The 27,829-nt window shown below is 46.0% G+C and overlaps 1 protein-coding gene across 20 annotated transcripts in view; it reads right to left on the bottom strand.

Annotated features, from left to right (window-relative positions):
- Nucleotides 1-27,829, bottom strand: part of LOC118394360 (netrin-G1-like) — a 170,226-nt gene that overhangs the window by 96,607 nt on the left and 45,790 nt on the right. The window contains exon 4 of one of the 20 annotated variants that reach the window (XM_052463137.1): nucleotides 472-715. The exons of the other annotated variants lie outside the window; for them this stretch is intronic. Within the exon in view, the coding sequence (XP_052319097.1) occupies nucleotides 643-715 (73 nt within the window). The 3' untranslated portion in view covers nucleotides 472-642. Of the gene's footprint in view, nucleotides 1-471; nucleotides 716-27,829 lie in introns of those variants that run through there. 20 annotated transcript variants of the gene reach the window in all.

The following is a 27,829-nucleotide window of genomic DNA, read 5'->3' as shown; positions in this document are numbered from 1 at the left end:
TCTCTCTCGACCAAAGATTACCAACCCTCACACATCTTCAGGGGATGCAGAGAAGACTTTGATGTATTTTAGAGAGGAGAGAGAGAGACTATATATACTGTATGTGTTTCAATCTATAGCTAGAGGACTCTCCTGATATTTCCAGGAGTGAGAAGTATAATTTTTTTTGTCTTATTCTGTTGTTGTTGTCTCGTACTGTATTTTTGGTTGCTAGGGCCAACTACTTCAAGGGCTTTATGTCTTCCTGCTCATAACTTGCAGCTGATTGTTGACACATCAACCAGGATTAAGGGAAAGGGCAATTTGTGATTGTTGTTGTATTTAGTAATCAGTGGCTGTAAGGGAGGGGGAGTTGTTTTCACCTCTCCTAGGCAATCAGCAATTAGTACCAGGAGGTGTGCTCTTCACCTCTGCAAGGCAATTAGCAATTAGCGTTAGTACTTCAGTCTCCCCTGTTTTCTCAGCTGCAGCTGTAAGTGTCGGTCGTGTCAGCGGCTGTCTCGTCGCCCAAACAAAGACGGCTCTGCTGAGTTGTTTGAGGAAGGAAAGAGAGGAATGTTATATGTGTGTGTTTTTTCTATACCTGTTCGCTCCTCTCCCTGTAGGCTTTACAGACCCTCCACACCCCTTGGCTGCAACCCTTCAAATGTAGGTTACCTTGAACCCACAGCCCATGTGGAATTCCTCGTCTCCGGCATCGTTTGAAACTGCCGCTCTCCAATCAAGAACGCAGAGTTAATCTCAGCCTATGCTAGAATTATTGGCCCTGACCGAGGCATGGGATCACCCCAGAGAACACTGCTACTCCAGCTGATCTCTCTTCATCTGACAATGTTCTCTCGGTCCGAGAGCATCTGGTCATCACGGTGGTAAAATCCAATTTTATTGGTCACATACACATGGTTAGCAGATGTTAATGCGAGCGTAGCGAAATGCTTGTGTGCTTCTAGTTCCGGCCATGCGGTAATATCTAACAAGTAATCTAACTATTTCACAACTACCTTATACACACAAGTGCAAAGGAATGAATATGTGTATGTGTATATGTGTATATATATGTAGATGGTATAGAGTACAGTATATACATATGAGATGAGTAATGTAGGCTATGTAAACATTATATAAAGTGGAATTGTTTAAAGTGACCAGTTATACATTCATTACATCCTATTTTTAATTATAAGAAATTAAATTATAAAAAATCTCCCTTCTGCCAAATCCTTCTCCCTCCTGTCCCCTTTCCTCCTGGCTGGCTCGCCCCCCCCCCCCTCCTGCTCTGTGACTGAGTGACTCATTGCGAGCTTATAGAACAGGGCTGTGGGCAGTTGAGCATCAAATCTATCATCCTTTCACTCGCTCCTCTTTACCTTCCTTTCCACTATACATGCTGGTAAAGCAAATGCTCTCTTTCTACATTTCGAGCTTCTGCCTCTAACCTTCTCTTTAATCTTCCACCACCTTCCCCTTCCATCCTCCTTCTCTGCGGACCACTTTGTCAACCACTTTGGAGAGAAGGTTGACGACATCGGCTTCTCATTCACTCAGTTTTTTTGAGTCCACATGTCTCACTCGCACAAAACTGCTCTACACTTTGACCTCTTTCTCCCCTCTAGTGAGGCCCGCTCGACCCTCATCCCTTCCATCCTTCTCCAGACCATCTCTGGAGATCTTCTCCAATTCTTCACTTCCCTCATCAACTCATCAACTCATCCCTTACTACTGGCTTCCCTGAGCTCTGACTTCAAAAATTCGCTCCCCTCCTCAATAAACCAACACTTGACCCTCTGACGTGAAAAACTACAAACCCGATATCCCTTTCTGTTCTTTCCAAAACATGATATTCTTGACCCTAACCAGTCAGGCTTCAAGACAGGTCACACAACCGAGACTGCTCTCCTCTGTCACGGAGTCCGTACTGCCAAAGCTGACTCTCGCATCTGTTCATATCCTCCTAGATCTATACACTGCCTTCCGACAACGTGAACCATCAGATACTCCTCTCCACCCTCTCGGGGCTGGGCGTCTCAGGCTCTATCAGATCCTCCTCTTCACCCTCTCAGCGCTGGGTGTCTCAGACTCTACACACTGTTGGATTGCATTCTACCTGGCAGGCCGCTCCTACCAGGTGACGTGGAGAGGATCTGTGTCTGCACCACGTACTGTCACTACTGGTGTCCCCCAGGGCTCCGTTCTAGTCCCTCTACTCTTCTCTCGATACACTAAGTCACTTGGCTCAGTCATATCCTCACATGGTTTCTCATATCACTGCTACGAGGATTTTCTCATTCCCCGCTTCTGACACCCAGGTGGCGACGCGCCTCTCAGCTTGGATGTCAACCCACCACCTCAAGCTCGAACGATCCATCCCCATCATTGTTTTCAACTCCATGGTGTCCCCCTCTCAGATTGCAAAGAACCTTGGTGGAAAACACACTAATTCTCTACAAACATCAAAGCAGTTACTTGATCTTGCAGATTCATGCTCTACAACATCCGTAGAGTGCAACCCTACCTCACACAGGAAGCAGTGCATGGCCCTCTCTCACAGAGACAATAAACTCCTGTTTCTTTGTCCTTATTATGATTCTTCTATGTGGCACTGAGGGAGGCTAGGAGACAGGAAACGGATGCCTTCTGCAAATCAGCAGACCATCTTATGATCTGCATGTGTTACTGAGGATGACCAGCCAGGCTTTTGAGCACCAACAATCTGGATTCTAAGAAATGAGAATACAGGAACTTTTTTTTAAACTCAATGTTACAAAGGAATATGGTGCCAATAGCACTAGGACATTTAAGCCCTGGCTAAGCCCTGGCTAAGCCCTGGCTAGGCGGGGTGGGGGTGCCTGGACACAGCCCATAGCCATGGTATATTGGTCCCATATACCGCAAACCCCCGAGGTGCCTTATTGCTATTATAAACTGGTTACCAACATAATTAGAGCAGCAAAAATATATATTTTTGTCATACCCGTGGTATACGGTCTGATATACCACAACTGTCAGCCAATCCGCATTCAGGGCTGGAACCACCCAGTTTACAATAAGATAACATATGGAATTGTTTTAAGAAGGTCATACCAAGGATCATTTAGCTATTTTATTTTGAATTTTAAACACAGTTTTTGAATGTATCAAACTAAAGGACTGAAGCATAGAGTGATAAGAAATTCTTCAAAGTCATTAAAATGGTTATAATGGATATTTGCTGTCACATGGAAGGTGTGTATTTTCACATGCATGTTTGGAACCTACAGGCTACATATTTCATCCTAGGGACTGTTGAACTAGGTTATTTACAGTAGAAGCATACTGTGGACATTCATGAGGAAACCTAAGGTTTGTTTCAACGGACAAGAATGCACTAAATTCTCAGAATCAAAGGGGTGGTCCCGTGCCAGTCTGTCCGGCCTATCAGAGCCCATCCTCTGTGAGTATCTCTATAAATTACAGGCCAACAGACGTCGGATCAAGTTTCATCGCGGTGCGGCCGCACCATGAGGAACGAATGACCTAACTCTCCTCGGGAACCTAACTCCAATCGGTAAAACGCCTTTTGACGAAGACCGACACAATCATCCCAGAGGTGATCCTGCCGAGCGCACTGTTTGCATTTGAGACTAACTGACTAAGTTCACAATTAGAGGAAGAATTTACAGCACGGATGAGTTCTCATAGACTTTACTTTTCTGGACTGAGAACTGAGAGGGAGAAAGAGCGAGGACAACACGCAATTTTTTTTCGTCTGCATCCCGGGTTCATCCGACCCTAACTGAATCCAACTGGACAGGCAACATCGACAGAAGTAAATTACCCCCATTGTATTCTTAATTTACCATGAAAAGTTGCATTGCATTTGTGGTGGAAATCATTGGACAGCAGGTCTAAATATACATGATCAATAATGTCCACATCAGATGCTTATCGGTAGCCTAGTTGCGAAAGCCTATGTCCTCTCACATTTTCTCTTTCAATTAATAAGATCATGTAATTCTCGTCCTGTACCTTTGCCCCACTAATCTGGATTACCGACCTCTGCCTGACCTGGCCCTGAGCCTGTCTCAACTCCTCTTGATTACTGACCTCTGCCTGATCTGAGCCTGTCTACCGTCCAGTACATTTGCCCCACTACTCTTGATTACCAACCTCTGCCTGACCTGACCCTGAGCCTGTCTCAACTCCTCTTGATTACTGACCTCTGCCTGATCTGAGCCTTTCTGCCGTCCAGTACATTTGCCCCACTACTCTTGATTACCGACCTCTGCCTGACCTGACCCTGAGCCTGTCTCAACTCCTCTTGATTACTGACCTCTGCCTGATCTGAGCCTGTCTACCGTCCGGTACATTTGCCCCACTACTCTGGATTGCCGACCTCTGCCTGACCTGACCCTGCCTGCCTTTGCCAGCCCGTGCTCAAATGAATAGACTTTTGTTACTTCAACATTGTCTGCACCTGGGTCTTACCTTCAAACGTGATAATTTTAGCAGAAAGGGGGGAAACCACTCCATATTAATACCCATGATTTTGGAATGAGATGTTTGACGAGCAGGTGTCCATAAACTTTGAATGGATTATTTGTGGCATTGAGTTGATTTGAGAGTTATTGGGCTCTTGCAGTTCCAGAGTTAGAATATAGTCAAATCTACTGTGATTATATTGTTGATAGTATTAATGGTATAACTGTTAATGACAACTACTGGGTTTCTCTATATCCAACCATTTAATGGTGCCTTTCTTAGATTAATTTTGATGGAATAGCTAAATGTGCCAAATAAATCAGATCAATGAATTATGCCAGGAACTAATCAGTAAATGATCTTGAATATTAATTAGCCAAGCGTTACCAAAATAGGTTATTGTTATGTTGCTCTCGGGCATTGCAGTGGAGTACAGAATAGGGAGAAAATAAAGTAATCCACTCAGATTTATTAACCTATTTGAATGCTAATAATATTCTCTGAAAGGCATTCATTAAATTCTCAGAATCCTTAATGACCTTCTGTGTTTTTTTTTTATCAGGTTCACAGCTTTTAATACGCTGTGTGTGTGTGTGTGTGTGTGTGTGTAACACTTTCTACTGCATTTTGTTTTTAAGATGTCAAAGAACTGCATAAGTGTTGCTCTCAGCTCTCAACTGCTCTCGCTATCGACAAAGATCAGTGGGAAAAAGTTGTGACGGATACTTTGAGAACAATTGTGCCTCGCTGACTCTCTGACTCTGAAAATGAATCAGACGATGAGCAAATCCCTGATTTTTTTTTTTTAGGTAAAAACATTTTAATTGAACCATACATTGAGTCTTTTGATGACAGTGATCGGGAAGAAACGGTGATCAACAGTGTTGTTGTCAGGGAATAAGTTGACCGAGATTTAAAATCAGTGGAAGCAGAGAGATGCGCAAATGCGGAGGGAGTTGAAAAGAGAACACAGAAGAATTTTGTTTAAAATATCTGTCTCTGGATTACATCTTCAAAGTAAGGGCAGAGAGGGAGAAGCACCCATCCATGTATATGGGTAAGAGAGTCTAGCTAGCTACATTTTAAGATATTATACATTTCTAATTTTGACAGAAAGTCATTTTCATTGCAAGTTAAAGCGTACTGTTAGCTGCCTAGATAACGCTGACGTTGTGTATGATCTGTGTAATAATATTATTTACACTACCGTTCAAATGTTTGGGGTCACTTAGAAATGTCCTTGTTTTTGAAAATAAATGTTTTTGTTTTTTTTGTTCATTAAAATAACATCAAATTGATCAGTGAATATATGATCACTTGAGTGAACAGGAAGTGAACAGGAAGTGAACAGGACAGAACTCAGCGGCAAGCTTTTTGTGTACTTTCTCAAATCATCAATAGCCTATTAGTGTCACACCCTGATCTGGGCCACCTGTCCTTGTGATTGTCTCCACCCCCTCCAGGTGTTGCTGATGATTCCCGGTGTATTTATCCCTGTGTTTCCTGTCTCTCTGGGCCGGTGTATTTATCCCTGTGTTTCCTGTCTCTCTGGGCCGGTGTATTTATCCCTGTGTTTCCTGTCTCTCTGGGCCGGTGTATTTATCCCTGTGTTTCCTGTCTCTCTGGGCCGGTGTATTTATCCCTGTGTTTCCTGTCTCTCTGGGCCGGTGTATTTATCCCTGTGTTTCCTGTCTCTCTGGGCCGGTGTATTTATCCCTGTGTTTCCTGTCTCTCTGGGCCGGTGTATTTATCCCTGTGTTTCCTGTCTCTCTGGGCCGGTGTATTTATCCCTGTGTTTCCTGTCTCTCTGGGCCGGTGTATTTATCCCTGTGTTTCCTGTCTCTCTGGGCCGGTGTATTTATCCCTGTGTTTCCTGTCTCTCTGGGCCGGTGTATTTATCCCTGTGTTTCCTGTCTCTCTGGGCCGGTGTATTTATCCCTGTGTTTCCTGTCTCTCTGGGCCGGTGTATTTATCCCTGTGTTTCCTGTCTCTCTGGGCCGGTGTATTTATCCCTGTGTTTCCTGTCTCTCTGGGCCAGTGTATTTATCCCTGTGTTTCCTGTCTCTCTGGGCCGGTGTATTTATCTCTCTGTTTCCTGTCTCTCTGGGCCGGTGTATTTATCCCTGTGTTTCCTGTCTCTCTGGGCCGGTGTATTTATCCCTGTGTTTCCTGTCTCTCTGGGCCGGTGTATTTATCCCTGTGTTTCCTGTCTCTCTGGGCCGGTGTATTTATCCCTGTGTTTCCTGTCTCTCTGGGCCGGTGTATTTATCCCTGTGTTTCCTGTCTCTCTGGGCCGGTGTATTTATCCCTGTGTTTCCTGTCTCTCTGGGCCGGTGTATTTATCCCTGTGTTTCCTGTCTCTCTGGGCCAGTGTATTTATCCCTGTGTTTCCTGTCTCTCTGGGCCAGTGTATTTATCCCTGTGTTTCCTGTCTCTCTGGGCCAGTGTATTTATCCCTGTGTTTCCTGTCTCTCTGGGCCAGTGTATTTATCCCTGTGTTTCCTGTCTCTCTGGGCCAGTGTATTTATCCCTGTGTTTCCTGTCTCTCTGGGCCGGTGTATTTATCTCTGTGTTTCCTGTCTCCCTGTGCCAGTTCGTCTGTACGTTCAAGTTAACCAGCTTGTTTTTTTCCCTGTGCTGCGACTTTTCTATTCTCTTCTAGCACTCCTGGTTTTGACTTTTGCCTGTTTTTCTGAACTCCATTCCCGCCTGCCTGCCCTGACTGAGCCTGCCTGCCATTCTGGAACTCTGAACTGGTTTTGACCTTTTGCCTGTCCACAACTATTCTCCTTTCCCTTTTGGATTGTTAATAAACATCTTGTATTCTAACCATCTGCCTCCTGTGTCTGTGTCTGGCCTTGTGCCCTTATAATTATTCACATTATGCAGCCCATATACACTGTGTGTACAAAACATTAGGATCACATGCTCTTTCCATGACAGACTGACCAGGTGAAAGCAATCATCCCTTATTGATGTCACTTGTTAAATCCACTCCAATCAGTGTAGATGAAGGGGAGGAGACCGGTTAAAGAAGGATTGTTAATTAAGCCTCGAGACAATTGAGACATTAATTGTGTGAGTGTGTAATTCAGAGGGTGAATGTGTAATATTTAAGTGCCTTTGAACGGGGTAGTAGGTGCCAGGTGCATCGGTTTGAGTGTGTCAAGAACTGCAACGCTGCTGGATTTTTCATGCTCAACAGTTTCCTGTGTGCATCAAATGTCCACCACCCAAAGGACATCCAACCAATTTGACAACTGTGGGAAAACATTGGAGTCAACAAGGGCTAACATTCCTGTGGAATGCTTTGGACACCTTGTAGAGTCAACATGGGCTAACATTCCTGTGGAATGCTTTGGACACCTTGTAGAGTCCATGCCCGACGAATTGAGGTTCTGTAGGCAAAAAGCAACTCATTACAGTTCCTTGCAAAAGTATTGGCGTTTGGCATTTTTTCCTATTTTTTTGCATTACAACCTGTAATTTCAATAGATTTTTAATTGGATTTCATATAATGGACACAAAAAATTCCAAATTGGTGAAGTAAAATGAAAAAAATAACTTGTCACAATTTTTTTTTTTTTTTTTAAATGAGAAAAGTGGTGCGTGTATATGTATTCGCCCCCTTTGCTATGAAGCCCCCAAATAAGAGCTGGTTCAACCAATTACCTTCAGAAGTCACATAACCAGATAAGTCCACCTGTGTGCAATCTAATTGTCACTTGATCTATCACATATCAGGAACTAAGGTCAGAACCTGACGCACATGATCTGTCACCTGATCTCAATATATATATATATATATATATATATATATCACTGCTCAAAAGAATAAAGGGAACACTTAAACAACACAATGTAACTCCAAGTCAATCACACTTCTGTGAAATCAAACTGTCCACTTAAGGAAGCAACACAGATTGACAAATTTCACATGCTGTTGTGCAAATGGAATAGACAACAGGTGGAAATTATAGGCAATTAGCAAGACACCCCCAATAAAGGAGTGATTCTGCACCCGCGGCGGGACCACAGACCACTTCTCAGTTCCTATGCTTCCTGGCTGATGTTTTGGTCACTTTTGAATGCTGGCGGTGCTTTCACTCTAGTGGTAGCATGAGACGGAGTCTACAACCCACACAAGTGGCTCAGGTAGTGCAGCTCATCCAGGATGGTACATCAATGCGAGGTTTGAAGAAGGTTTGCTGTGTCTGTCAGCGTAGTGTCCAGAGCATGGTGGCGCTACCAGGAGACAGGCCAGTACATCAGGAGATGTGGAGGAGGCCGTAGGAGGGCAACAACCCAGCAGCAGGACCGCTACCTCCGCCTTTGTGCAAGGAGGAGCAGGAGGAGCACTGCAGTCAGAAACAGACTCCATGAGGGTGGTATGAGAGGTGGGGGTTGTGCTTACAGCCCAACACCGTGCCGGACGTTTGGCATTTGCCAAACGGCATTTGCCAAACGTCTGGAGACGCCATGGAGAACGTTCTGCTGCCTGCAACATCCTCCAGCACGACCGGTTTGGTGGTGGGTCAGTCATGGTGTGGGGTGGCATTTCTTTGGGGGGCCTCCATGTGCTCGCCAGAGGTAGCCTGACTGCCATTAGGTACCGAGATGAGATCCTCAGACCCCTTGTGAGACCTCCTAATGCAAGACAATGCTAGACCTCATGTGGCTGGAGTGTGTCAGCAGTTCCTGCAAGAGGAAGGCATTGATGCTATGGACTGGCCCACCCGTTCCCCAGACCTGAATCCAATTGAGCACATCTGGGACATCATGTCTCGCTCCATCCACAAACGCCACGTTGCACCACAGACTGTCCAGGAGTTGCCAGATGCTTTAGTCCAGGTCTGGGAGGAGATACCTCAGGAGAACATCTGCCACCTCATCAGGAGCATGCCCAGGCATTGTAGGGAGGTCATACAGGCACGTGGAGGCCACACACACTACTGAGCCTAATTTTGACTTGTTTTAAGGACATTACATCAAAGTTGGATCAGCCTGTAGTGTGGTGTTCCACTTTAATTTTGAGTGTGACTCCAAATCCAGACCTCCATTTGTTGATAAATTTGATCATTTTTTGTGTGATTTTGTTGTCAGCACATTCAACTATGTAAAGAAAAAAGTATTTAATAAAAATATTTCATTCATTCAGATCTAGGATGTGTTATTTTAGTGTTCCCTTATTTTTTTTGAGCAGTATATATATATATATATATATATATACACTTGTTCTGAAAGGCCCCAGAGTCTGCAACCCCACCAAGCAAGCATCACTATGAAGACCAAGGAGCTCTCCAAACAGGTCAGGGACAAGGTTGTGGAGAAGTACAGATCTATATATAAAAAATACAAAATTGGAACACTGATTCTCAATCAGAGAATCTGCCTCTGATTGAGAACCATACCAGGCCAAAGACAGACAGGGAAAATAATCACCCACAACCAAAATGGGGAAAACAGGCTACCTAAGTATGATTCTCAATCAGAGACAGCGATCAACAGCTGCCTCTGATTGAGAACCATACCAGGCCAAACACATAGAAATACAACATAGAAAAAATAACATAGACTACCCACCCCAACTCACGCCCTGACCAAACTAACACAAAGACATAATAAAGGAACTAAGGTCAGAACGTGACACACACGATCTGTCACATGATCTCAATATATATATATATACATTTGTTCTGAAAGGCCCCAGAGTCTGCAACATCACTAAGCAAGGGGCACCACCAAGTAAGCAACACTATAAAGACCACGGAGCACCATTAAATCCATTATAAAAAAAAATGGAAAGAATATGGCACCACAACAAACCTGCCAAGAGGGGGCCGCCCACCAAAACTCACGGACCAGGCAAGGAGGGCATTAATCAGAGAGGCAACAAAGACACCAAAGATAACCAAGAAGGAGCTGCAAAGCTCCACAGCGGAGATTGGAGTATATGTCCATAGGACCTCTTTCAGTCGTACACTCCACAGACCTGGGCTTTACAGAATAGTGGCCAGAAGAATATAAGCAAACATGTTTGGTGTTTGCCAAAAGGCATGTGGGAGACTCCCCAAACATATGGAAGAAGGTACTCTGGTCAGATGAGCCTAAATTGATGTTTTTGGCCATCAAGGAAAATCCTATGTCTGGCACAAACCCAATACCCTCACCATCCCGAGAACACCTTCACCACAGTGAAGCATGGCTGTGGCAGCATCATGCTGTTGAGATGTTTTTCATTGGCAGGGACTGGGAAACTGGTCAGAATTGAAGGAATGATGGAAGGCGCTAAATACAGGGAAATTCTTGAAGGAAACCTGTTTGTCTTCCAGAGATTTGAGACTGGGGACGGAGGTTCACCTTCCAGCAGGACAATGACCCTAAGCATACTGCTAAAGCAACACTCGAGTGGTTGAAGGGGAAACATTTAAATGTCTTGGAATGGCCTTGTCAAAGCCCAGACCTCAATCCATTTGAGAATCTGTGATATGATTTAAAGATGGCTGTAATCAGCGGTACCCATCCATCTTGATGGAGCTGGAGCAGTTTGCCTTGAAGAATGGGAATGGCTTGATGTGCCAAGCTTATAGAGACATACCCCAAGCGACTTGCAGCTGTAATTTCTGCAAAAGGTGGCTCTACAAAGTATTGACTTTGGATTGGAGAATAGTTATGCATGCTCAAGTTTTCCGTTTTTTTTGTCTCATTTCTTGTTTGCTTCACAATAAAACATATTTTGCAACTTGGTAGACATATTGTGTGAATCAAATGATTCAAACCACCCAAAAATGTATTTTAATTCCAGGTTGTAAGGAAACAAAATAGGAAAAATGGGGAGTGAATACTTTCGCAAGCCACTGTGTTAGGAAGATGTGCCTAATGTGTCGCACACTCAGTGTATGTTTGGACTTCCAAGAATTTCGAAGGTTTGAATCATTCACAACTAAAGTTGCCAAATAACTCTACATCTAGCAAATAGGACCTGTTTCAAATGATCACGTTTGATCTTGGTTTCTCTGTGGTATAATGATCTTGTTTTTTCTGTGGTATAATGATCTTGGTTTTTCTGTGGTGTAATGATCTTGGTTTCTCTGTGGTATGATCTTGGTTTCTCTGTGGTGTAAGGATCTTAGTTTCTCTGTGGTGTGATGATCTTGGTTTATCTGTGGTGTAAGGATCTTAGTTTCTTTGTTGTGTAAGGATCTTGGTTTATCTGTGGTATAATGATCTTGATTCATCGGTGGTATAATGATCTTAGTTTATCGGTAGTGTAAGTATCTTGGTTTCTTTTTGGGATAATGATATTGGTTTCTCTGTGGTGTAAGGATCTTGGTTTATCAGTAGTTTAAGTATCTTAGTTTATCTGTGGTATAATGATCTTGGTTTATCTGTGGTAAAATTATCTTAGTTTATCTGTATTGTAAGTATCTTGGTTTCTCTGTGGTGTAAGGATCTTGGTTTCTCTGCGATGTGATTATCTTGTTTTTTCTGCAGTGTGATGATCTTGGTTTATCTGCGGTGTGATGATCTTGGTTTATCTGCAGTGTGATGATCTTGGTTTATCTGTAGTGTAATGGTCTTGGTTTCTCTGTGGTATAATGATCTTGGTTTCTCTGCGGTGTAAGGATATTGGTTTCTCTGCGGTGTGATGATCTTGGTTTCTCTGCGGTTTAAGGATCTTGGTTTCTCTGCAGTGTGAGGATCTTGGTTTTCCTTGGTGTAATGATTTTGGTTTCTCTGTGGTATAATGATTTTGGTTTCTCTGGTGTAAGGATCTTGGTTTCTCTGGTGTAAGGATCTTGGTTTCTCTGCTGTGTGGTGATCTTGGTTTCTCTGCGATATAATGATCTTGGTTTGTCTCTATTTTAAGTATCTTGGTTTCTCTGCGGTGTGATGACCTTGGTTGTTGCTGTTTTTTCCTAACAACACATGTACCATGTTCTTGAGAGGTTATTGTAAAATAAGCCAATCAAACTGCCTTAGACAGACTGTTTGTATGTCTCCGGTGGCAGCGAAACTTGTTATGAGGAGCACAGCCACTAACTCACCTCATTATGTTGTGTTGTGTCACCGTGAAATTGAAGAGTTCGATTAGATGTCGTTTCTCATTCACCGAGTGGCGGACCAATTTTGTCATTCATTCGGGCCTGGGTTTTACTAATGCAATACATCACAGACAGACAGACAGACAGACAGACAGACAGACAGACAGACAGACAGACAGACAGACAGACAGACAGACAGACAGACAGACAGACAGACAGACAGACAGACAGACAGACAGACAGACAGACAGACAGACAGACAGACAGACAGACAGACAGACAGACAGACAGACAGACAGACAGACAGACAGACAGACAGACAGACAGACAGACACAGAGACAGAGACAGAGACAGAGACAGAGACAGAGACAGAGACAGACAGACAGACAGACAGACAGACAGACAGACAGACAGACACAGACAATACATCTCTGGGCAAATAGTTTTTGTCTCACTTCCGCACAACTATCAAGTCGACCCCGCCAGAGCTTCCTCCTCCCCCTTCCATTTCCCTGAGAAATGTGTGTGTGTGTATTAGGGACGCATCAGCAGTTAATGCTCCCTGCTACAAATTTTCAGACTTTGAATTTTCCAAAATTAAATTAGAATTTGCAGGCGAGCAGTTCAGGCCCACCCAGCGTCACTACGAGTCACGGTTGTGATTTGGGGTGTGCATTGATGTAGGGGTTATGGTATGGTGATGTCCCCCTTTGCCTCCTTCAAGGAGGACCCCCTTTCCAGTGAAAGTTACAGAGAAGGAGGGATCAGACTGGGGGACATATAAATATGGAAAGCAGGAGGTGGGTGTTGGACAGAGGAATAACACATTTGGAATAACGATTTATATATTTTGGTCCATGCAGATAAACTACCTCACATTTCACTCACATTCTATTCTCACTCCAATAGGGAAATGCCAACCAGCATACAGATAAGTTACTCTGTACAGCTGAGGTCCCCTCCGCATCCCAATAAATAAATACACTTTACCTTCAATTCCCTTCATACTTTTCTGCTGCTTCTTTATTTGCTTAAACATGGGCCTTTATTAACTGACAAAATACACTGACTCATCACGCATTGCAGGCTAATAAGCAAGCTAGAACCAAAGATTAAAGGGAGATGCTTGTTTCTCTGTAGTGTAAGTATCTTGGTTTCTCTGTAGTGTAAGTATCTTGGTTTCTCTGTAGTGTAAGTATCTTGGTTTCTCTGTAGTGTAAGTATCTTGGTTTCTCTGTAGTGTAAGTATCTTGGTTTCTCTGTAGTGTAAGTATCTTGGTTTCTCTGTAGTGTAAGTATCTTGGTTTCTCTGTAGTGTAAGTATCTTGGTTTCTCTGTAGTGTAAGTAACTTGATCATCTCTAATGTAGGCTAGATTAATCAGATATTTTATTTATTTTACTAGGCAAGTCAGTTAAGAACAAATTCTTATTTTCAATGACAGCCTAGGAACATCGTTCTGCCCTGCCTGTTCAAGGGCAGAACGACAGATTTGTACCTTGTCAGCTAGGGGATTTGAACTTGCAACCTTCCGGTTACCAGTCCAACGCTCTAACCACTATGCTCTAACCACTAGGCTACCCTGCCGCCCAATTAGCTAGTTAGATATATCAGCTGATCATCTATAATGTAGACTAGATGAATCGGCTAGTTAGCTAGGCTGTGCTGTCAAAACATGCTAACTAGTTTACTTGCTTTATATTTGTTCTGCTACTGAGTCGTAGTGTAGTTTCCCCCTTCCCTGTCACTGACCGTAAGACAACACATACCAGCAACTCCAAATTAACCTACTCGCCGCTTGGCGCCGGTGGGTACGAGTGCAGTACTCACTGGCACGCTCGTGGTGGCAGAAGGGGGATGGAGGGGACTCCTGATGGAGGGGACTCGTGGTGGCAGAAGGGTGATGGAGGGGGCTCGTGGTGGCAGAAGGGTGATGGAGGGGGCTCGTGGTGGCAGAAGGGTGATGGAGGGGGCTCGTGGTGGCAGAATGGTTATGGAGGGGGCTCATGGTGGAGGGGGTGCGTGGTGGCAGAAGGGTGATGGAGGGGGCTCGTGGTGGCAGAAGGGTGATGGAGGGGGCTCGTGGTGGCAGAAGGGTGATGGAGGGGGCTCGTGGTGGCAGAAGGGTGATGGAGGGGGCTCGTGGTGGCAGAATGGTTATGGAGGGGGCTCGTGGTGGAGGGGGCTCGTGGTGGCAGAAGGGTGATGGAGGGGGCTCGTGGTGGCAGAAGGGTGATGGAGGGGGCTCGTGGTGGCAGAAGGGTGATGGAGGGGGCTCGTGGTGGCAGAAGGGTGATGGAGGGGACTCCTGATGGAGGGGGCTCGTGGTGACAAAAGGGTGATGGAGAGGGCTCGTGGTGGCAGAAGGGTGATGGAGGGGACTCGTGGTGGCAGAATGGTGATGGAGGGGGCTCGTGGTGGCAGAAGGGTGATGGAGGGGACTCGTGGTGGCAGAATGGTGATGAGGGGGCTCGTGGTGGCAGAAGGGTGATGGAGGGGTTTGTGGTGGCAGAAGGGTGATGGAGGGGGCTCGTGGTGGCAGAATGGTGATGGAGGGGCTCGTGGTGGCAGAAGGGTGATGGAGGAGACTCGTGTTGGCAGAAGGGTGATGAAGGAGACTCGTGTTGGCAGAAGGGTGATGGAGGGGGCTCGTGGTGGCAGAAGGGTGATGGAGGGGATGTTTTTCAAGATTCAAGAAATGCCACCAATCAGAGAGGCCCTTTATCACAGATGGGTAGGCGGACAGCTGAGGCAAGTCTTGGTCATAGCTTCCTCTCTGGTACCAAAAGGCCTCTCTCTATCCTTACCCCAATGGAAGTAATATAACACTTACAGATAAGGCATTAAGTAACAGAACAGCTCAGGTAAAATTTACCCCAACGGGAAAATATCATACGTAAATACTGCACTCGGTACAGAACAGCTCAGGTAAATACTGCATTCGGTACAGAACAGCTCAGGTAAATACTGCATTCGGTACAGAACAGCTCAGGTAAATACTGCACTCGGTACAGAACAGCTCAGGTAAATACTGCATTCGGTACAGAACAGCTCAGGTAAATACTGCATTCGGTACAGAACAGCTCAGGTAAATACTGCATTCGGTACAGAACAGCTCAGGTAAATACTGCATTCGGTACAGAACAGCTCAGGTAAATACTGCATTCGGTACAGAACAGCTCAGGTAAATACTGCATTCGGTACAGAACAGCTCAGGTAAATACTGCACTCGGTACAGAACAGCTCAGGTAAATACTGCATTCGGTACAGAACAGCTCAGGTAAATACTGCATTCGGTACAGAACAGCTCAGGTAAATACTGCATTCGGTACAGAACTGCTCAGGTAAATACTGCATTCGGTACAGAACAGCTCAGGTAAATACTGCATTCGGTACAGAACAGCTCAGGTAAATACTGCATTCGGTACAGAACAGCTCAGGTAAATACTGCACTCGGTACAGAACAGCTCAGGTAAATACTGCATTCGGTACAGAACAGCTCAGGTAAATACTGCATTCGGTACAGAACAGCTCAGGTAAATACTGCATTCGGTACAGAACAGCTCAGGTAAATACTGCACTCGGTACAGAACAGCTCAGGTAAATACTGCATTCGGTACAGAACAGCTCAGGTAAATACTGCATTCGGTACAGAACAGCTCAGGTAAATACTGCACTCGGTACAGAACAGCTCAGGTAAATACTGCATTCGGTACAGAACAGCTCAGGTAAATACTGCACTCGGTACAGAACAGCTCAGGTAAATACTGCATTCGGTACAGAACAGCTCAGGTAAATACTGCATTCGGTACAGAACAGCTCAGGTAAATACTGCACTCGGTACAGAACTGCTCAGGTAAATACTGCATTCAGTACAGAACAGCTCAGGTAAATGCTGCATTCGGTACAGAACAGCTCAGGTAAATACTGCACTCGGTACAGACCAGCTCAGGTAAATACTGCATTCGGTACAGAACAGCTCAGGTAAATACTGCACTCGGTACAGAACAGCTCAGGTAAATACTGCATTCGGTACAGAACAGCTCAGGTAAATACTGCATTCGGTACAGAACAGCTCAGGTAAATACTGCACTCGGTACAGAACAGCTCAGGTAAATACTGCATTCGGTACAGAACAGCTCAGGTAAATACTGCACTCGGTACAGAACAGCTCAGGTAAATACTGCATTCGGTACAGAACAGCTCAGGTAAATACTGCACTCGGTACAGAACAGCTCAGGTAAATACTGCATTCGGTACAGAACAGCTTAGGTAAATACTGCATTCGGTACAGAACAGCTCAGGTAAAGCTTGGCGGGGTATGTCCCACATGGCACCTTATTCCCTACAGTATATCATGCACTGTTCTGCTAGGGGCAATAGGTCTCGGGTCATAAGTAGTGCACTATAAAGGGAATAGGTTGTTATTTGGGAAAAAAACCTTGGTCAGTACAGCTGGCTCTGTTATCATAAAGAGTGTTTCGCTATTTCTGTTTATCTCCTGCCCTCAAGGGAGAGTTTATGTTTATGCGTTTTCCCTCCATCTCTCATTAATTATTTAGGTGGAAAGCAAAAGTCCCTAATGAGTACTAATTAAACATCAGAGACTGGCGCGTGTGTGTGTGTGTGTGTGTGTTTGAAGTTTCAAAGTTTGTGCGTCTATGTGGATGATCGGCAGAAAACACAACCACATGTGACAACGCATCTGGTAGAAGATAAATGACCGAGTGTTCACACAGAGGTAGATTTGAAGGGTAGTAAACGTGTGTATGTGTGTGTTGTGTTTGTTTGTTTGTGTGTGTGGTTGGCGGGGCCAAGTGTTGCAAATAGACAACTGTTTTCACATGAGTATGTGTGTTACATCTAGAGAGAAATAGAAATGTGTATGTAAAAATATTGATGAATACTGTGGAGCAGCAAAGCTAGAGGAACAAGCTCCAGCTGAGCACTGTCCCCTTGACGAGGCTGTGGAGCAGCAGGGCAAGAGGAACAGGCTCCAGCTGAGCACTGTCCCCTTAACGAGGCTGTGGAGCAGCAGGGCAAGAGGAACAAGCTCCAGCTGAGCACTGTCCCCTTAACGAGGCAGTGGAGCAGCAGGGCAAGAGGAACAAGCTCCAGCTGAGCACTGTCCCCTTAACGAGGCTATGGAGCAGCAGGGCAAGAGGAACAAGCTCCAGCTGAGCACTGTCCCCTTAACGAGGCTGTGGAGCAGCAGGGCAAGAGGAACAAGCTCCAGCTGTGCACTGTCCCCTTGACGAGGCTGTGGAGCAGCAGGGCAAGAGGAACAAGCTCCAGCTGAGCACTGTCCCCTTGACGAGGCTGTGGAGCAGCAGGGCAAGAGGAACAAGCTCCAGCTGAGCACTGTCCCCTTGACGAGGCTGTGGAGCAGCAGGGCAAGAGGAACAAGCTCCAGCTGAGCACTGTCCCATTAACAAGACTGTGGCAGCACTCTAATGGACTGCTGTGGAGCAGCACTCTAATGAACTGCTGTGGAGCAGCACTCTAATGGACTGCTGTGGTGCAGCACTCTAATGTACTGCTGTGGAGCAGCACTCTAATGGACTGCTGTGGAGCAGCACTCTAATGGACTGCTGTGGAGCAGCACTCTAATGGACTGCTGTGGAGCAGCACTCTAATGGACTGCTGTGGAGCAGCACTCTAATGGACTGCTGTGGAGCAGCACTCTAATGGACTGCTGTGGAGCAGCACTCTAATGGACTGCTGTGGAGCAGCACTCTAATGGACTGCTGTGGAGCAGCACTCTAATGAACTGCTGTGGAGCAGCACTCTAATGAACTGCTGGTGACGCACTCTAATGGACTGCTGTGGAGCAGCACTCTAATGGACTGCTGTGGAGCACTCTAATGGACTGCTGTGGAGCACTCGAATGGACTGCCGTGGAGCAGCACTCTAATGAACTGCTGTGGAGCAGCACTCTAATGAACTGCTGTGGAACACACTAATGGACTGCTGTGGAGCACTCTAATGGACTGCTGTGGAGCAGCACTCTAATGGACTGCTGTGGAGCAGCACTCTAATGGACTGCTGTGGAGCACTCTAATGGACTGCTGTGGAGCAGCACTCTAATGGACTGCTGTGGAGCAGCACTCTAATGGACTGTTGTGGAGCAGCACTCTAATGGACTGCTGTGGAGCAGCACTCTAATGGACTGCTGTGGAGCAGCACTCTAATGGACTGCTGTGGAGCAGCACTCTAATGGACTGCTGTGGAGCAGCACTCTCATGAACTGCTGTGGAGCAGCACTCTAATGGACTGCTGTGGAGCACTCTAATGGACTGCTGTGGAGCAGCACTCTAATGGACTGCTGTGGAGCAGCTGGGCCAAGGCAGAATGAGGACTGATATGATTTTCAACGTTTAAACTTTTGTCTAGTCCTGTCGACTTCACGCTTTTGTTCCCTAAGTTTAAAGTCTGACCATTAAAGTCTGACCCTACTCTAATGAGCTCTGCCCCGAAACAAGGCCAATAATATTGCCCAGTGTGCTTTGCAGTTCATTTGGGCATGTTTTTGTTAGTCCACTAGGGACTGTTTTTCATTGCATTATGTTAGTAACCAATAACCTATACTGTGTGTGTGTGTGTGTGTGTGTGTGTGTGTGTGTGTGTGTGTGTGTGTGTGTGTGTGTGTGTGTGTGTGTGTGTGTGTGTGTGTTTCTGTTTGATTATTTAGTTAGTTAGTAAATAAATATTTAAGCCAATTTGTGTATCGCTGATTCATCACTTAGGTTAGGGTTCATGCAGATTTACGAAGTCAACAAAGTTCAGAATGAGACTGAAACTCTTGAGTTAATTCGGGAGATAATAACTCATTAAACAAACTTTTCCCGTGGTGCCCCAAATTCCTAATGAATGAATAATTGTTACATGATTAATTGAATTGAGTATTAATTAAACGTAGTAGGTAATATCAGTCATCACATTAATGATGGTCACGTCACGACACGGATTACATTTATAGAGTTCAACCTTTCCAACCCTGATGTCGGTCAGAACCGGCACCAGAACCACCCAGTTCCCCTAAACAGGGGACATTACATCGAAGAGGTTTTAATGTATCCTATGAAGTATGAGACACATACTTTAGCTAGGAGAGAGAGAGAGGGAGAGCAGGGGTGAGAGAGGGGGAGTTACAGACAGACAGAGAGGATTTGAGTAGTGACTCGGGGGTGAGAGAGGGGGAGTTACAGACAGACAGACAGAGAGGATTTGAGTAGTGACTCAGGGGTGAGAGAGGGGGAGTTACAGACAGACAGACAGACAGACAGACAGACAGACAGACAGACAGACAGACAGACAGACAGACAGACAGAGACAGACAGAGAGGATTTGAGTAGTGACTCAGGGGTGAGCGAGGGGGAGTTACTGACAGACAGAGAGAGAGGATGTGAGTAGTGACTCATATGGAGGAGGGAAGGAGATGCAGGATTAGTCTGTAACCCAAAGAGTTTGAGAAATTAGTTTTTACACCACCAATAATTTTTGGTTCACTTCTCTGACCATATGCTGTAGTAGAAACACAGGCAGACTAAAGAGAATATTATTATATATTTGTTTCATTATTTATATATTTTTTTAACTAGGCAAGTCAGTTAAGAACACCATTTTTATTTTCAATGATGGCCTAGGAACAGTGGGATCACTGCCTTGTTCAGGGGGAGAACGACAGTTTTTTTTACCTTGTCAGCTCTTGGATTCGATCTTGCAACGCTCTAACCACTAGGTCCAACGCTCTAACCACTAGGTCCAACGCTCTAACCACTAGGCTACCTGCCGCCCCATTTTACTGTTGACTTTGCTTTCACAGTAGTCTACTCTTTAAAAGGTTATAGATTGAAAACAGCAGAAACTCTGAAGAACTGGGTAAGGACCAGAGTTTAAATAATTCATCCAGACATCTAAATTGATTATGCAAAGAGAAAAACATTTGGAATTGAACAGATCCCTGAGGGTGTTTGATCATGGGAGAGAAGAGAAGTGAAACATCTCCCCGAGGATGTACTTGATGTACAGTACCAGTCAAACGTTTGGACACACCAACTCATTCAAGTACCTTTATTTGTTAAATGTTCCTACAATTAGATGCTTAGTTTGACACTAAAAGAGAGGAAGCAGTTGTCATATAATAATTGATGAAATTTGAATACATGTTCTGACTGACGCAATGCTACATTGAGATCGGTTTGGGGTTAGTGGACAGATGCAGTCTTATCTTAAACATTGGAACCAGTGAGCGATGCAAATTGTTGCATCTTTACATCCCTACGATGTATTTTGACGATCAGTACTGTTGGTGCAAATACAGCTGATTACAGATGTAGGATCTTCATATGATCAGCCTATCATGTTTCAGGTATGACCCAGATGCAGACAGTGTTGAAGTAACAAACGTCTATTACTAGAACAGGGGGGCAGGCAAAATGTCAGGTCAAGGGTCAGGCAGAGGTCAGTAATCCAGATCAGAGTCCAAAATGTATAGAACGGCAGGTAGTCTCAGGGTCAAGGGTCAGGCAGAATGGTCAAAACTGGTAAAACTAGAAAACAGGAACTAGACACAGACAGGAGCAGAGGGGAAAACCGCTGGTAGGCTTGACGAACAAAACGAACTGGCAACAGACAAACAGAGAACTCAGGTATAAATACACTGGGGATAATGGGGAAGTTGAGTGGCACCTGGAGGTGGGTGGAGACAAGCACGAAAACAGGTGAAACAGAACAGGGTGTGACAGAACTTGTAAAACTTTGTATATTTGAGGTGTAAAAAAGCTTCTGAAGTTTATAATTTCCACTTTGAAATTAAAATGTTAAATGTATCGACCTTTACAAAAATGTCTATTTAGTTGTAATCTACGTAATAATTAACTTCCTGTTGCTGAAGGATTATCTTCCTGGTCATACATCTGTAGTTCTCAAATGAACTAACCTGCATTTCACACGTACAAATACTTACTAACCTACTAACTCATCGCCCCATGATGAGCATTGGCAAATACACAACTTGCATTATTACTTTGAAAAGAAAAAAATACTGACTTTGTCTCTGTCTTCTCAAACAATCAAGACATGTTGCTTTTTTTCCACAGATAGATTCTAGCATCCACCTTTGGCTGGTTGCTAAATGCTTTTATGAATTATTCAAAGTTTATAAATCGTTTAGAGGCAAGAACCATATGGACCCTGTCATATCATGCCCAGGAATTCTGGGAACAAGACGAGCGTGAGCAAACAGGGTTCACCTCTGAAATACTTCCAATAACAGCTTAAATTCCTTCAAACTTCACTCCATTGTCCCTATCCTTATTCCCGAGAGTAACTACTACGGGCGAGGGTCAAAAGTAGTGTATTTGGGACACAGCCTTTTTCTGGTCTTACAGTATGTTTTTTTTTTTAGTCGAGAGCTTTCAACATCTAAATTGAGTACAACACTAGGCTATCCCAAAAAAAACTTGTTCTCGTGACCCTATATCCTTAGAATACCTACTGTCACAGCAAATATTTGATATTTTCTTACAGTAAGTTAATGAGTATAGTTGTTGTTATGACTATTGAGTTGAGAGCTATCAGCATTTCAGTAGCAGTGCACCTGCATCCAACTACTTCAGTTATTGTGATATCCACATAAACAGCAAACGTTCTCAGAACAGGATAGACATTCTGAGTTCTGTGATGATAGCTTTAGGAAATATGTCTCTCTAATAGGGTCATACATTGGGCAGGAGGTTAGGAAGTGCAGCTCAGTTTCCACCTATATATTCTCTCTCTCTCTCTCTCTCTCTCTCTCTCTCTCTCTCTCTCTCTCTCTCTCTCTCTCTCTCTCTCTCTCTCTCTCTCTCTCTCTCTCTCTCTCTCTCTCTCTCTCTCTCTCTCTCTCTCTCTCTCTCTCTCTCTCTCTCTCTCTCTCTCTCTCTCTCTCTCTCTCTCTCTCTCTCTCTCTCTCTCTCTCTCTCTCTCTCTCTCTCTCTCTCTCTCTCTCTCTCTCTCTCTCTCTCTCATACCCAAGGGCTAGGAAAAGTATATATATTCTTTTCTCCTATCGCACCTTAACTGAGCTATCTAATGAGAGGCAGAACTCTCTGCTGGAGATGGACCAGGGAAGCACAGTCAGTCTGCAATGTAAAACCCAGCAGTGTTTGTTTACCAAACTGGTGTAAATACGACTATGAGTTTCCGAATATGAATATTAGTGTCTTAGAAGGGAATGTTAGACGTTCTAAGGACATGAACTAAGCTCACAGATGACACAAATGATGGGAAATATAAATGTAGATTTAATATCAATCACCTGTTCTCTTTTTCAACAAAAAAAACTCTTCAGGAAGGAACTTGTGCTGAAAAACATCTCTCACCTTGCAAACAGTTGGGTTGAACACTCTGATATTAAGAGTGAAATAAGGTTGCAACCTCGTAGATAGAAAACAAGACACTCTTCATTAGTTACAGCAACCCAACAGCTCTGTGGATTTACATCAACCCAACATCCCTGTGGATTTACATCAACCCAACAACCCTGTGGATTTACATCAACCCAACGGCCCTGTGGATTTACATCAACCCAACAGCCCTGTGGATTTACATCAACCCAACAGCCCTGTGGAGTTACATCAACCCAACAGCCCTGTGGATTTACATCAACCCAACATCCCTGTGGAGTTACATCAACCCAACAGCCCTGTGGAGTTACATCAACCCAACAACCCTGTGGAGTTACATCAACCCAACAGCCCTGTGGAGTTACATCAACCCAACAACCCTGTGGAGTTACATCAACCCAACATCCCTGTGGAGTTACATCAACCCAACAGCCCTGTGGATTTACATCAACCCAACATCCCTGTGGAGTTACATCAACCCAACATCCCTGTGGAGTTACATCAACCCAACAGCCCTGTGGATTTACATCAACCCAACAGCCCTGTGGAGTTACATCAACCCAACAGCCCTGTGGAGTTACATCAACCCAACAGCCCTGTGGAGTTACATCAACCCAACAGCTCTGTGGAGTTACATCAACCCAACAGCCCTGTGGAGTTACATCAACCCAACAGCTCTGTGGATTTACATCAACCCAACAGCCCTGTGGAGTTACATCAACCCAACAGCTCTGTGGAGTTACATCAACCCAACAGCCCTGTGGAGTTACATCAACCCAACAGCTCTGTGGATTTACATCAACCCAACAACCCTGTGGAGTTACATCAACCCAACAGCTCTGTGGATTTACATCAACCCAACATCCCCTCAGTGATGTGTCAGCCCCCCTCAGTGATGTGTCAGTCCCCTCAGTGATGTGTCAGTCCCCTCAGTGATATGCCAGTCCCCTCAGTGATGTGGCAGTCCCCTCAGTGATGTGCCAGTCCCCTCAGTGATGTGTCAGTCCCCTCAGTGATGTGTCAGTCCCCCTCAGTGATGTGTCAGCCCCCCTCAGTGATGTGTCAGTCCCCTCAGTGATGTGTCAGTCCCCCTCAGTGATGTGTCAGCCCCCCTCAGTGATGTGTCAGTCCCCTCAGTGATGTGTCAATCCCCTCAGTGATGTGTCAGTCCCCTCAGTGATGTGTCAGTCCCCTCAGTGATGTGTCAGTCCCCTCAGTGATGTGTCAGCCCCCTCAGTGATGTGTCAGTCCCCCTCAGTGATGTGTCAGCCCCCCTCAGTGATGTGTCAGTCCCCTCAGTGATGTGTCAGTCCCCTCAGTGATGTGTCAGTCCCCTCAGTGATGTGTCAGTCCCCTCAGTGATGTGTCAGTCCCCTCAGTGATGTGTCAGTCCCCCTCAGTGATGTGTCAGCCCCCCTCAGTGATGTGACAGTCCCCCTCAGTGATGTGTCAGTCCCCCTCAGTGATGTGTCAGCCCCCCTCAGTGATGTGTCAGTCCCCTCAGTGATGTGTCAGTCCCCTCAGTGATGTGTCAGTCCCCTCAGTGATGTGTCAGTCCCCCTCAGTGATGTGTCAGCCCCCTCAGTGATGTGTCAGTCCCCCTCAGTGATGTGTCAGTCCCCTCAGTGATGTGTCAGTCCCCTCAGTGATGTGTCAGTCCCCTCAGTGATGTGTCAGTCCCCTCAGTGATGTGTCAGTCCCCTCAGTGATGTGTCAGTCCCCTCAGTGATGTGTCAGTCCTCTCAGTGATGTGTCAGTCCCCTCAGTGATGTGTCAGTCCCCCTCAGTGATGTGTCAGTCCCCTCAGTGATGTGTCAGTCCCCTCAGTGATGTGTCAGTCCCCTCAGTGATGTGTCAGTCCCCTCAGTGATGTGTCAGTCCCCTCAGTGATGTGTCAGTCCCCTCAGTGATGTGCCAGTCCCCTCAGTGATGTGCCAGTCCCCTCAGTGATGTGTCAGTCCCCTCAGTGATGTGTCAGTCCCCTCAGTGATGTGTCAGTCCCCTCAGTGATGTGCCAGTCCCCTCAGTGATGTGCCAGTCCCCTCAGTGATGTGTCAGTCCCCTCAGTGATGTGTCAGTCCCCTCAGTGATGTGTCAGTCCCCCTCAGTGATGTGCCAGTCCCCTCAGTGATGTGCCAGTACCCTCAGTGATGTGTCAGTACCCTCAGTGATGTGTCAGCCCCCCTCAGTGATGCGCCAGTCCCCTCAGTGATGCGCCAGTCCCCTCAGTGATGTGTCAGTCCCCTCAGTGATGTGTCAGTCCCCTCAGTGATGTGTCAGTCCCCTCAGTGATGTGTCAGCCCCCCTCAGTGATGTGCCAGTCCCCTCAGTGATGTGTCAGTCCCCTCAGTGATGTGCCAGTCCCCTCAGTGATGTGTCAGCCCCCCTCAGTGATGTGCCAGTCCCCTCAGTGATGTGTCAGTCCCCTCAGTGATGTGTCAGTCCCCTCAGTGATGTGTCAGTCCCCTCAGTGATGTGTCAGCCCCCCTCAGTGATGTGACAGTCCCCTCAGTGATGTGACAGTCCCCTCAGTGATGTGACAGTCCCCTCAGTGATGTGCCAGTCCCCTCAGTGATGTGTCAGCCCCCTCAGTGATGTGCCAGTCCCCTCAGTGATGTGTCAGTCCCCTCAGTGATGTGCCAATCCCCTCAGTGATGTGTCAGTCCCCTCAGTGATGTGACAGTCCCCTCAGTGATGTGACAGTCCCCTCAGTGATGTGACAGTCCCCTCAGTGATGTGACAGTCCCCTCAGTGATGTGACAGTCCCCTCAGTGATGTGACAGTCCCCTCAGTGATGTGACAGTCCCCTCAGTGATGTGACAGTCCCCTCAGTGATGTGACAGTCCCCTCAGTGATGTCTCAGTCCCCTCAGTGATGTGCCAGTCCCCTCAGTGATGTGCCAGTCCCCTCAGTGATGTGCCAGTCCCCTCAGTGATGTGCCAGTCCCCTCAGTGATGTGCCAGTCCCCTCAGTGATGTGCCAGTCCCCTCAGTGATGTGTCAGTCCCCTCAGTGATGTGCCAGTCCCCTCAGTGATGTGCCAGTCCCCTCAGTGATGTGCCAGTCCCCTCAGTGATGTGCCAGTCCCCTCAGTGATGTGCCAGTCCCCTCGGTGATGTGTCAGTCCCCTCCGTGATGTGTCAGTCCCCTCAGTGATGTGCCAGTCCCCTCAGTGATGTGCCAGTCCCCTCAGTGATGTGCCAGTCCCCTCAGTGATGTGCCAGTCCCCTCAGTGATGTGTCAGTCCCCTCAGTGATGTGTCAGTCCCCTCAGTGATGTGCCAGTCCCCTCAGTGATGTGCCAGTCCCCTCAGTGATGTGCCAGTACCCTCAGTGATGTGTCAGTCCCCTCAGTGATGTGTCAGTCCCCTCAGTGATGTGCCAGTCCCCCTCAGTGATGTGCCAGTCCCCTCAGTGATGTGTCAGTCCCCTCAGTGATGTGTCAGTCCCCTCAGTGATGTGCCAGTCCCCTCAGTGATGTGCCAGTCCCCTCAGTGATGTGCCAGTACCCTCAGTGATGTGTCAGTCCCCTCAGTGATGTGTCAGTCCCCTCAGTGATGTGCCAGTCCCCCTCAGTGATGTGTCAGTCCCCCTCAGTGATGTGCCAGTCCCCTCAGTGATGTGCCAGTCCCCTCAGTGATGTGTCAGTCCCCTCAGTGATGTGTCAGTCCCCTCAGTGATGTGTCAGTCCCCTCAGTGATGTGCCAGATGTGTCAGTCCCCTCAGTGATGTGTCAGTCCCCTCAGTGATGTGTCAGTCCCCTCAGTGATGTGCCAGTCCCCTCAGTGATGTGTCAGTCCCCTCAGTGATGTGCCAGTCCCCTCAGTGATGTGCCAGTCCCCTCAGTGATGTGCCAGTCCCCTCAGTGATGTGTCAGTCCCCTCAGTGATGTGTCAGTCCCCTCAGTGATGTGTCAGTCCCCTCAGTGATGTGTCAGTCCCCTCTGGGTTTTTAGATCATCACTGAGGCAACAGTACAACACCCTATAATACCTTATGTTTGTTCTGTCTGCTAAAGTAATGTTGAAGTCTAGAGGATGAATGCTTTACTTCCGTTGAAGTAGAGACATGTAATGTTGAAGTAGAGAGGATGAATGCTCCAGAAATGTTGAAGTAGAGAGGAGGAATGCTCCAGTAATGTTGAAGTAGAGGAGGAATGTTGAAGTAGAGGAGGAATGTTGAAGTAGAGAGGAGGAATGCTCCAGTAATGCTGAAGTAGAGAGGAGTAAGGTTGAAGTAGAGAGGAGTAATGTTGAAGTAGAGAGGAGTACTGTTGAAGTAGAGAGGAGTAATATTGAAGTAGAGAGGAGGAATGTTGAAGTAGAGAGGATGAAGGCTCCAGTAATGTTGAAGTAGAGATGAGGAATGTTGAAGTAGAGAGGAGGAATGTTGAAGTAGAGAGGAGGAATGTTGAAGTAGAGAGGAGGAATGTTGAAGTAGAGAGGAGGAATGTTGAAGTAGAGAGGAGGAATGTTGAAGTAGAGAGGAGGAATGTTGAAGTAGAGAGGAGGAATGTTGAAGTAGAGAGGAGGAATGTTGAAGTAGTGAGGAGGAATGTTGAAGTAGAGAGGAGGAATGTTGAAGTAGAGGAGGAATGTTGAAGTAGAGAGGATGAAGGCTCCAGTAATGCTGAAGTAGAGAGGAGGAATGGTGAAGTAGAGAGGAGGAATGTTGAAGTAGAGAGGAGGAATGTTGAAGTAGAGAGGATGAAGGCTCCAGTAATGCTGAAGCAGAGAGGAGGAATGTTGAAGTAGAGAGGAGGAATGTTGAAGTAGAGAGGAGGAATGTTGAAGTAGAGAGGAGGAATGTTGAAGTAGAGAGGAGGAATGTTGAAGTAGAGAGGAGGAATGTTGAAGTAGAGAGGAGGAATGTTGAAGTAGAGAGGAGGAATGTTGAAGTAGCGAGGAGGAATGTTGAAGTAGAGGAGGAATGTTGAAGTAG

The sequence above is a fragment of the Oncorhynchus keta genome, chromosome 15 (assembly GCF_023373465.1).
Source record: "Oncorhynchus keta strain PuntledgeMale-10-30-2019 chromosome 15, Oket_V2, whole genome shotgun sequence".
Taxonomy (NCBI): Eukaryota; Metazoa; Chordata; class Actinopteri; order Salmoniformes; family Salmonidae; genus Oncorhynchus; species Oncorhynchus keta.
The sequence above is the reverse complement of the archived record's forward strand: the minus strand, read 5'-3'. Positions and strand labels throughout refer to the sequence as shown.